Below are 11,600 nucleotides of genomic sequence, written 5' to 3' on the forward strand. Positions count from 1 at the left end.
CACAATACCTAGTATTGCTGCTTGGGTTCCAGTTTATACATGCTTGGGTTTATTCCAAACAAAATGCGTTTAAATATGTCTGTATGGTGGGTGGGTGGTTGCAGATAAGTTTTCTTAGTAATACACTGTCTTAGTCTTGTTGGGTGCCTTCAGAAAAAAGTTCCATCAAAACATTGACTTTTGCAGGACCAGTAAAATTCAAGGCAGAGAGGGCAGATTGTAAGGTTATGGTGGCTGTGTTACTTCCAAGGGATACACTTGATAGATTTTCTCCAAGGACGTAGGACGATCACAGAAACTTCTAAACAGTTGTTGTAAGAACATTGAAAACTCCACTGATGAGTAATAGGCCAGAAAAGTTGCACCAAGGAGTTAGGTGGTTTTTTTTTTTCTTTCTTTCTTTTCCATCACAGCAATTCGCCTGTTCATTCTTTGAGGGTAGAAGGGGCTGTTCTATGAGAATTTCTTCAGAAAACCTTAGCCCATGTAGCCTATACCCCTAATCTTACCCCTTCAGACTGATTTTTGTTCCCCAAATGCAAAGACTATTATAAAGAACACGATTTGAGTTCCTCTAGGATGCTGGTGTGGAACTGTAGAATAAGCACTGGACTGTTAACCACAAGGTCAGCAAGTCAGATGGACCAGCCGTTCCCAGAAGTGCTATACCAGGTCACTGTGAGTCTGAACTGACTCAGTGGCATGCAAACACAGGATGCCCAAACTGCCGTTTTGATGTCCTGTAAATCAAAGAATGAAGAACTCTTTGGGTGAACAGTTAAGAGAATTGGAAACAATAATTTAAGAAATGTATAGGCCTAGATTGAGGATATGTTGAGAAATAATAGCTTCACATTTTATATTTTGCTTAATAAAGATTTCTGTGATTTTGTTGAAATTCTTTTTGACTCACCTTCATATATACCATATATCAGGATGATGTTTTAAAATTATTATAGCTTCTGACTTATTTTCATAATATCTGTAAGTCGATTTTGTGATTATTTCCCATTCTTCCCAAAGAGCAATTACTAAGATTTCTTAGTATTCAATTTTATAAAAGCTGAGTTAAATGCCTCCAGTTAGATGAGATTTAATGAAGGATTCAGAATATTTTTCTACAGGATAAGAAGGAAAATGTAGCATAAGCCATTGTATCCATTTCAAAAGTATCTCCTGGAAAGAGTAAGATCTCCTGACAACCTAGTTTGTCCAAGAAATGTGAAAATTATGTAAGTTGCCAAGGTAGAATAAAGCAACCTTCACCGCAGCATCCTAGCAGTTCCACCAAGAATGACACCTCATTTAGTAGGTTCAAAGCAAATGTTAGAAGCAGAAAAATAAAATGTAGTCAAGGAGGGACAGTGAATAGGGAGGGATGTGGATAGATGGGTAATTTCTAATATTCTACTGACTGCAATTAGACTAAGAAACATAATTAATTGAAATCTTAGTTCACCTTAATTGCACATCTTCTCCCTTAAAAACAAAATAATTTATTTTTGAAACAAATGCTTTTTATTTTTGAAGTAGGATTTATAACACCTTTATCATTAGGGTAAAAATGTTAGTCATCTAATTTTTTAATAAATTTGGTTTCAAACCATAGTGATTTCTACCCTCATTTTCAAATCTAATGGTTTTGTTTATTTTTCTAACATTTTTTTGGTTACATCAGTGTTTCTCAACATATTTTTCCACTCTCCCCATCAAAACAGAAAAACCTCAACACATTGTTGCTATGTTTGTTTCTCTTCCTAAAACAAGATTAAATAGAAATAATTGGTGCTATCAGCTTAACACTTACGGTCAACATTCCAGTGACACATTAATTTGCGCATTTACCCACTAGAAAGCTGAATCTATAAGGGGACAGGTTTCTGTTTTGAAGTTCCCTAAAAATGTTATAAACAGAAGAGGGAAAAAGTGAGCTTAGAAATGATTAACACCCTTAGTTCATGCCAAACACACAAAATTATTCAAGCCAAGTTCCTCTTAAAATTTTGTAGTTAGCCAGTTCGTGAGGAACATAAATGAGGGTATAAAGCAGTAATAGTTGATAATTTTATATCTATAAATAAACACATTATACATATATTTTAAAATCCTAAATATTTATGGGGCCATCTAAACTTTGCTGTCTTACATGCTGTATGAACTACTTACATGTCTGCAGTATTGTTAAAAAATATTGTTCTTGTTAAGTGCCATCGAGTTGGTTCCAACTTACAACGACCCTGATTAGGGTTTCTAAGGAGTGGCTTGTGAGTTTGAACTGCTGAGCTTGCGATTCAAACCAATCTTGCGGTCCAGTACTTACCCTACAGTGCCACACTATCATTTCATATGATGCCTTCTACCACTCAAAACTCACTGCCATCAAGTCGACTGAGACTCAGAGTGACCCCATATAGGGTTTCCGAGACTCTAAATCTATACAGGAGCAGAAAGCCTCATCTTTCTCCTGTAGAGTGGCTTGTAGGTTTGAACTGCTAACCTTGCAGTTAGCTGTCCAATGCATATCCTACAGCACCACAGAACGCCTAATATTATGATAGCTTCAAAAATATAAATAGAGGTGATTGGTACATTTTAGAATTTGGGGACTTTATTTTTTTTGTTCCTGAGAGCTACTGCTGCTTTCTTCTCTGTATTGTAAATAAGAAGTACAGCATCAAGCAGTTTTCTTAACATTGAATAACTCAGTCTACTCCATACCAAACATTTTAGCCTAGACTTTGAAAAGTCATTTCCAGTTTCAAAAGGAGTCTTGTACTAAGGAACCTATTTTCATTGTCTTAAGTTTGCTAGTAGGTTTAGTTGGAAAAGCAGGATATGATAAAAACCTTGAAGTGTCTTTAAAACATATAACCTATAATTGAAACTTGAAGGACATAGAGTCTGTTTCGCATGAACTCAGGAAAGGCACTGTTGTACTATTGGAAAAGTCAAGTGTCCTGCAGTTCCCCTCAACTGGACTTTCTTGTCTGCATGAGGATGTTACAGTGTGCTACCTCTGAATTTCTTCCTCAGGATCACTATTGCTCTGTAAGGTCCAAAGTTGATAAATTTAGGCTTACAGCTCCTCGTGGAGTGCGAAAACCTCTTAGCCATTTTGCAGAAAGATGCTCACCAAATTCTAAAATGTACCAATTACCTCTATTTATATTTTTGAAGGTATCACGTAGAGGTAAGACTTGAGTTCAGGGCCATCAGAGCAATTTCCAACCACGTGCCTCATGGTTCACCTTTAGCTGTTGTTTCTGTGGATTTAGTCACATGGGTAAGAGGCCTGCCGCCTCCTTCTGTGGGAGCATCGGACTTAGCAGTTATATTAGAGTTTTATGGCTCGAGTCATCAACTATCCTGCTCCAGCTGTGGTTTCTCTCCAGTACGTGTTCTAACAAATTCAAAGCACCAATACATAATGATGCCTAATTGCTTTTGGTGTCAAAACGGCTTATGTTTTTGAACCTGTGGTTCAGAGTCTGTTGTCTTGTCCCATTATTATGAACCAAAGACCAAATGTATGCTAGTGACTTTTTTCATGTTTTTATACCCAGTAACCTGTTTAGTCCTTGGCACTCACTATGTGTTCAGTAAAAACATACCTAATGAAGAAGTCTCACATTGGTCGATGCGAATTTCTCTATTTATTCAAACTGTAATGCAATCCACAGATTTGAAGTTCTTTCTTCAGATACATATTTTTTACACGCCAAATATTCTAAAACACCACCTCAGCTGACTCTCTGTTTTAATACCAGCCACAAAAGAGGAATGTAATGTAATAAATAGAGTTTCTAAAGACATCCCTAAGCAACTGCTGACCCCCTAAAATGAAACTCTTTCTGTAGAGAAAAATGTAGACACTTTTCACCTTTGATTTATTGAAAACGATGATGCCTAGAACTATTTTTTTGAGCATAATTTAGATCTAAAGGGAGAAAAAAAAATACATGTGTTTCTCCAGAGTGCTGCTTTTTCGTTTTTCTAATGGGCTCTTCACTATTGTTTTGTCTGAATGCAGGTTTTTATTTGTGTTATTCCAGACGCGGTCCTACCACAAGCATCTTTAAACCAGACATTAATAGCATAGCTCACAGTCATTACTGCCAGTGCTCAAACACAAATATTGCATTTGTGTTTGCAAAAGCTACACATCAGATGTTAATTAAGTGCATTTGGGTTTTTTCTGCTTAAACAATCTGGCATAAAGAGTTTACATCTATATCAGTTCACCATAAGGTCTCTACAATGTCTGAATCACCAGCCGTACAGTATACGATAAATACAGTGTTTCCACACAAGAAATATAACAGAATTGTCAGAGAAACATCAGGCCTGTTATATTTCCTTGTGAAATAATAGCAACTGAATCTCAGTTTCTTTTTCTTTTTGATAAAAAAAATAAAAAGTATTTAACCAAGAAAGAGTAAACACCAATATTTAGAATGATAAATTTTTCATTAAAGAACACATGGGAAGTGAAATCATACCACGGATTTTTTTCTCTTGTTTTTAGCTTGCTTCAGGGCGTTGTGACAGTTGCGTTGGAATAAAATTGGGATTTCAGCCTTGCTCAGTGAGGGGGTGCGTGCTCCACCAAAGCAGCTGAGTGCCAATCTGCGGGAGGCAGGAGCCGAGTGAAACCGCAAACTGAGAAACACACTTTCACATCAGGTTTCTAATTTTAGAGAGAAAAAAAAAAAAAATTACTTTTAATTATATGACATTTAACTAAGAGTATGATTTACTGGCCTTGATTCTTATTTTAAAATTCTTACTAGGTTTAAATTAACATAAAAAATCAGGTTCAGCATTTGAATAATATCAATGGGACCGCTGGATTTAAATTCAAAATTTGGTTCACTGCAATTAGATCACCATGTTGGTGTTGGACTTGGAAGGATTAAGTGGAGGAAATTGGAAAAGCTTGAATTTGGACAGAAAAGGTGGTTTTCTTTTCTTCTTTTTTTGAAAGCAAGAAGTGGGTCATGGCTTCATAACCTCTCAGGGAGGGAGTAGTTACTACCTTGATCACGTCAGAAACTTTTCAGGTTCATTAGCTGTTTCTGTTTACTCACTGCTTGAATGAAATAGAGCAATACAACAAAATAAAGCCACAGTATAACTGAAGTTCAATACAAGAACATGATTATTTCTGTAGTTTTTGTTTACCTCGTATTTTATTTAAAAGAGCTTGTAAAAGTTACTTCTGCATTTCAATTCCATTTTTCTCAGAAGTGTTGTTGTTGTTGTTGTTGTTATGTGCCGTGGAGTCGGTTCCGACTCATAGCGACCCTGTACAGGGTTTCCGAGGCTGTAAATCTTTACGGGAGTAGAAAGCCTCATCTTTCTCCCACGGAGCAGCTGGTAGTTTCAAACTGCTGACCCTGCGGTTCGCAGCCCGATTAGTAACCACTACGCAAATGCTTTTGAAGGAATTTTAAAAATAGGGTTTCATTTTAATTAATTAGTGTTGGGACAAGTCTATTCTTTATGGAACTCATACTCAGGGTTTAACAGCTAAACTATTTCTACCTTTAATAATTTTTCTTAGGTAATGAGTTAATTTATTAGCAGGAATGATCACGTTCGGAAGTTCTACTGAACAGGAGATAGTTATTAGGTTCATGATGGTATAAGATAGCTTGAACTATGCTAGGTGGAAGATTCAGGAAAATTCCATGGCTATAGAGATGAAGGAAGTGACTCTGGTAGCGTAGTGGTTACGACTCGGGCTGCGAACCTTAAGGTCAGCGGTTCGAAACTACCAGCCGCTCCGCGGGAGAAAGATGAGGCTTTCTACTCCCGTAAAGATTTACACCCTCGGAAACCCTGTACAGGGTCGCTATGGGTAGGAACCGACTCGACGGCACTTAACAACAACAACAATAGAGATGAAGGAATCCTCATGTGACACTGTAGGTAGGATACATACTGGACTGCTAACTGTAATGTCATTGGTTCAAACCCACCAGCTGATCCTTGGAAACCTTGTAATGGGTTGCTATGAGTCAGAACTGACTCCGTTGCAACAGCAACAACAGTAGGGATGAAATGCCCTTTGCGTAGTAATGGGGGCAGGCATCCTGTGACCAAAAGGAGCTTCATTTGAAAGTGACTTGCTCCCCTAAACTGATGAATTACATGTGTTATCTAATGCTGATTGGCACATCAAAATTATGGAATAGCCTGGTGTATCTTTTTAATTTCAGGACTGACTGCAACCCCACTGTGTTTAGAGTGTTTGGCAAAAGCTGAGTATAATCAGTGATTTTGTTGGATCAGTGATAAAGTCATTGCCACGTCTTGAGTGAGAAGAGAGTAGCTGCATATCAGATCTTAGGAAATGGGCCTGTTTGTCACACTGCCTGTTGAGGAGTGGTGGAAAGAGAAACCATGCGTGGATGTTTCTCACTAACGAATGACAATACTAACAGTGACAAAGAAATTTCCAGTTGTACTCTGTGAAATGTTAACACTCACATAATTCTCAGAGCTATTTAGAGTAAGTGACTGGTCTATGAGATTATGGGAGAGAGATGTATTGACTGTTAGAAAATTTAATTTTTATGAAATCAGCATTGTGGAGAAATACTGTAATCTGATTCATTCCTGCAGAATTCCCAGTAGGAAGAGGCCCAACCTCGAGAGTTGAAATGTTTCATTATGTGCATGTGTGGGGAAAAGATGAAATGCGGTTTTGGTGTACTGATTTTTTGTGAAACATCTATTAGCATGAGAGTAACCAGGCTTGGGAGCAAAGCCCCCAAACCACAGTGATCTACGGGGAAGTGAGCCAACTCAAAAGATACTTCTCTGATGGGTACCAATAACATGAGCAAAAATTTGGAAGTGGCAAGAAAAGGTAATGATAGTAAAATAATCATGAAATGGTAGTTAAGGAATCGTCAGATGCTGAAGTTGAGGTCAGCCTTTTGTTGTTGTTGTTGTTTGTTGTCTGCACAATAGAAACTCTCCCCTGTCCTGGACCATCTCATTGCGGCCTCTGTGCCAGTCCATCTCGTTGGGGTCTTCCTCTTTTACACTGACCCTTCACTTTACCAATCATGAAGTCGTTCTCTAGGAACTGATACCTTCTGATAACATGTCTGAAATAAGAGAGATGAAGTCTATCCATTGTGGTTTCTAAGGAGCATTCTGGCTGTGCTTCATCCAACACAAATTGATTTGCCCTTTTGGCAGTCCATGGTAATTTCAGTATTCTCCTCCAACACCATGCCTCAAATGCATCAATGCTTCTATGGTCTTCCTTACTCATTATCCAACTTTTCACAAGCACATGAGGCTATTTAAAATAGCATGGCTTGGGTCAGGGGAACCTTAGTCCTCAAACTGACATCTTTGTTCCTGAACACTTGAAAAAAATCTTGGGCAGCAGATTTGATTCCTCAAAGTCAGTTTTGCTTTTAGAAATGTAAGGTTCCCCTCAAATTAGGAAACTGAGCTTTTTATACTAATGCTAATTTAGCCAAGTTGTTCATGTTATAAACTATCATTTGAGCAGAGCTATTTGTGTTATGCCAGCCATCCCAGAGGTGATAAAAAACAGAACGTTAGCGCCTGGACTCAAGAGTGTGTATCAAAGTTCTGGGGTGCTAGTGGCAGGCTGAGGGAGGCTTGGAAGCTGGGAATGAAAGAAAAAGTTTCCTCCAACAGTTTGTGCAAAAAGAAAGGCACAAAGTTTATAGTTACATAACATTCCAGACACAGCCAAACCCACATCATTATGAGATGAGAGTCCCTTTGCCCTCCTCAATTCCAAGGCTATTTGTTGCTTTTTAATGACCTCTTTCCCTAACCAAGACTGATGTTGAGATTCATTTTAACCTGATGTTACCTAACTAAATATTGACAGGTGTTTGTGTAGAGGGGTGTGGGTACAGAGTGTAATAAACTGTCTCTGAGGTCTTAGGCCTGGAGCTGAATTCCAGCTTCCTTGGAGAAGATTTTGGAAATGCATGAAAGGTTGAGGCCTTGTATTGCTACTGACACTTCATTCTCAAGAGTGCTTTGCTCTCTGTTGGTACTTTGGGAAGTCTGGGCTCTTCTCTACCAGTCTAGAAAGAAACATCCTTCAGACACTTTTATTGTTCTTCTTCTTAAGTACTGTCAAGTTGGTTCTGATTCAGATCGACGCTGTTTTAGGGCTTCCAAGAAGTGGCTGGTGAATTTGAACCACCGACCTTGTGATTCAAACTGACCTTGAGGTTGAGTGTTTTACTCCATGGTACCACACCAGATATTCAGAGTAGCTGAAATTGTCTGCTGAAATGGTTCTGTTATTTTTTATAAATCATAAAAGATTCTAAAATCTTTAAAAAATTCTAAAGAGTTTTAAAAAATGGATATTTATATGTTTAAAACTTGTATAATTATAATCAAAGTCTCCAAAACCAAAGACAAGGAAAGAATTCTAAAAGCAGCTCAGGAATAATGAAAAGTTGCCTACAAAGGAGAACTAATAAGACTAAGCTCTGATTCCTCAGTCAAAAACATGCAGTCAATAAGGTAACAGGATAATATATATCAAACTCAGAAAGAGAAAACAAAGTGGTAACTAAGAATTATATGCCCAGCAAAATTGTCCCTCAAATATGATGGCAAAATTAGGACATTTCAGATAAACAGAAATTAAAAGAATTTGTAAAAACCATATAGTCATCTGACAATAAATATTAAAGGGAGTTAATTGGCCATAGAACCAACAACAGTAGATGACAACCTGAGACTTACACACATGACAATGTTGCGCAGAACTCAACCCAGATAGAGAAGGATCCAAAGTCAAACAAACCGACAAGACTGAAAAGAGGGAGCCAGTTTGCAACAACAAATGCAACCAAGTAAAAAGAGGCAATAGTGTAGTTATAGAACTCTTAAATGAAGAGGAAATCAAGTAGATTTCCAGGAAAAATAAATGAACCTAACTGTAACCCTAAAACTGGACCAAACCCTACTCCTAACCCTAACCCAACCCCTAACTCTAACACTAACCCTATTCTTAACCAAAATCCTAACACTACATGAAACCCTGGGCCTAGCCTAGACCTACTCCTATCTCCTGCCAACCCCCCGCCCCCCGCCAACATTTTATTGCTGTGAAATCCATATAACAAAAGTTTGCCATTTGTACTATTTTTAAGTGTACTTTAATTATATTCACTCTGTTGTGGAACCATCGCCACCATCCATTCCCAAGTTTTCCAGCAGCACCATTCTGTTATGTTAGTAACTCTCATTCCGTACTCCCTCCAGCTCCTGATGACCACTAATAAACTTTGCTCTCTATATAGTTGCCTTTTCTAGGTATTTCATGTAAGTGGGATCATATAATGTTTGTCCTTTTGTATCTTACTTGTTTCACTGAGCACAATGTTGTCAAGATTTATCTATGTCAAATCATGTCTTCGGACTTCATTTTTCTTTGTGGCTGAATAATATCCCAGTGTATGTATATACCACATTTTGTTCATCGATTCATCTGTTTCCAACTGTTGTTTGTTGTGAAGAATGCTTCATGAGTGTACATGGTTATCTATTTGTGTCCCTTCTTTAAAGTCTCTTGGGTATATGAGAGGAGCTTCAGAAAGTTCCTGGGACCAGGTTACTTTTAAGTGGTCCCCGAAGGAGGTTCTGCCACAATATGGTTTGAGAGTCTCCCTGGAATCACTATCATGGCGACATGCTTCATAATTCCCCAAGTGACCACTGCATACATCCCCAGACTCACTCATAGGGGGCGAGGAGGAAAAGGCTGCTCATTTTCTGTCTCAGTGATGTTTGGTGAGAAGAGTTGGGTATGTCTTTGGGGTGAATTGTTACTATGTATCAAAGAGTTTGGAGAACACTGACGAAGGAATGTTCTGATTGGTGAAAAACTCCTCCGTTATTCTCAGCTACCCCTGCCACAGACATTTATGCAATATGTTATGTAAAGCTTAAGAGAGAAAAAAAAAAAATGACAAAAACATAAAAATCATGGGGAAATGGTATTTAAAAGATAATGGCATTCTTTCCTGACTTTGCTGAGTCATATGATAATTCTATGTTTCACTTTCTAAGGAACACCTAAACAGCTTTCCATAGTGACTGCACCATTTTACATTCCCATCAGCAGTGCAAAAGGGTTCCAATTTCTTCACATCCTCACCAACATGTTAGTTTTTCTGCTGATAGCGATCCTAGGGAGAGTGAAGTGCTATCTCATTGGACTTTTGATTCATATTTCCCTAATGACTGATGGAAGTCCTGGTCTGGTGCTATAGGGTAAGCACTAGACTGCTAACTACAAGGTTGGAAGATCAAACCTACCAGCCGCTCCTTTGTAACCCTACATAGGGTCACTATGAGTCGGAACCGACTTGACAGCACTTAACAAAAACAACACACAACACTGACTAATGATCCTGAGTATTTTATTTTGAAAAAAAAAACAAGTAAAGAAACGCTTTTGATTAAGAAACAAAATCTCCAAAATGAGGCATTGCTTTCCTTGAATAACCTCCTTTTTCTGATGATGTAGGTGTTGGCGCTAGCCCTTACGTGATGAATTGCAACGTCACCATAGAGTCTCAAGACTTGATTGCAGGAAAAGACATTGCTAGTGCCATCCGGGGCTCCAGTGCAACTGGACTGAAGGGTGTCCAGGCAATGGCTTTTCCCCATGATGGGAACATTGAAATTGCTTGCAACGTAGAGAGTTTTGAAGACCAAGAAGGTGGAGAAACCTCAGAAGACTCTCAATATCTGGTTTACAGTATCCTTGGGAACCATTTCTCGTATATATCTCCTCATTATATAGAAGCTCAAATACAAAAATTGGCAAGTGATCGGGGAATTGGTACTATAGGAAGAGCAATCATTGGATTTACACCCCAAGAGTGCAAAAACTGTGCTGAATATGCCCTAAGGGAAAGTATTGGGGAATTCTGGAAGAAACGGGAAGGTGTTTTCATGTAATCTAATCTAAAACTTCATTGAAATTTAGAGGAGAAATATCAGTCATTACAAACTTTTCTTTTGCTCAGTAAAGATGAGGGGTTGATTCAAAGATCTTGGCTGGGCTGTGAAAATTGGAAACATTTTCTGTTTAACAGCAAGTACTTTTAGATTGTCCAAATCACCCTATGATATTTCTAGTCATTGTTAAAATTTTGTGAGAACCTATGTTATATCAGGTGCTAGTAACTTGTATAGGTTAGAAGCCCTCCAGAATCAGTTGAGTAAAAGAAAATAGCCTTTAATTATTGTTACTAGATATAATAATGGATTTGATTTGTTTGGTTTTCCTTAGCTCTTTATTGTCAAATTCTGTGTCTAACTCATTTTGTGGGTAATCATTCTTTTAAAGTGAGAATTATTAAAAATCAAGTAACAAGTGACTAAGAAGTAAAGAGAATTACGAAAATAAATCCTCATTTCAAAGAGTACTTGTGCTTCCTTGCTTCACTGCTTCTTGAATGACCTACTGTTCAGTCTGAAGATACCTCCAAAAGCCAGATTGCCTAATTTTCTTGTTTATATAGAGAGATGGAATGGTGGTCTGGGGGCATAACTTTAAGGAATTATGT

The 11,600-nt window shown here is 37.9% G+C and overlaps 1 protein-coding gene across 1 annotated transcript in view; it reads left to right on the plus strand.

Annotated features, from left to right (window-relative positions):
* Nucleotides 1-10,989, plus strand: part of LOC102840945 — a 54,683-nt gene extending 43,694 nt beyond the window's left edge. The window contains exons 4-5 of the mRNA XM_006862043.1: nt 3,178-3,190; nt 10,553-10,989. Coding sequence (XP_006862105.1) covers nt 3,178-3,190; nt 10,553-10,989 — 450 coding nt within the window. The remainder of the gene's footprint in view (nt 1-3,177; nt 3,191-10,552) is intronic.
* The last annotated feature ends 611 nt before the right edge of the window (nt 10,990-11,600 follow it).

Source organism: Chrysochloris asiatica, unplaced genomic scaffold (genome assembly GCF_000296735.1).
Source record: "Chrysochloris asiatica unplaced genomic scaffold, ChrAsi1.0 scaffold00045, whole genome shotgun sequence".
Classification (NCBI taxonomy): domain Eukaryota; kingdom Metazoa; phylum Chordata; class Mammalia; order Afrosoricida; family Chrysochloridae; genus Chrysochloris; species Chrysochloris asiatica.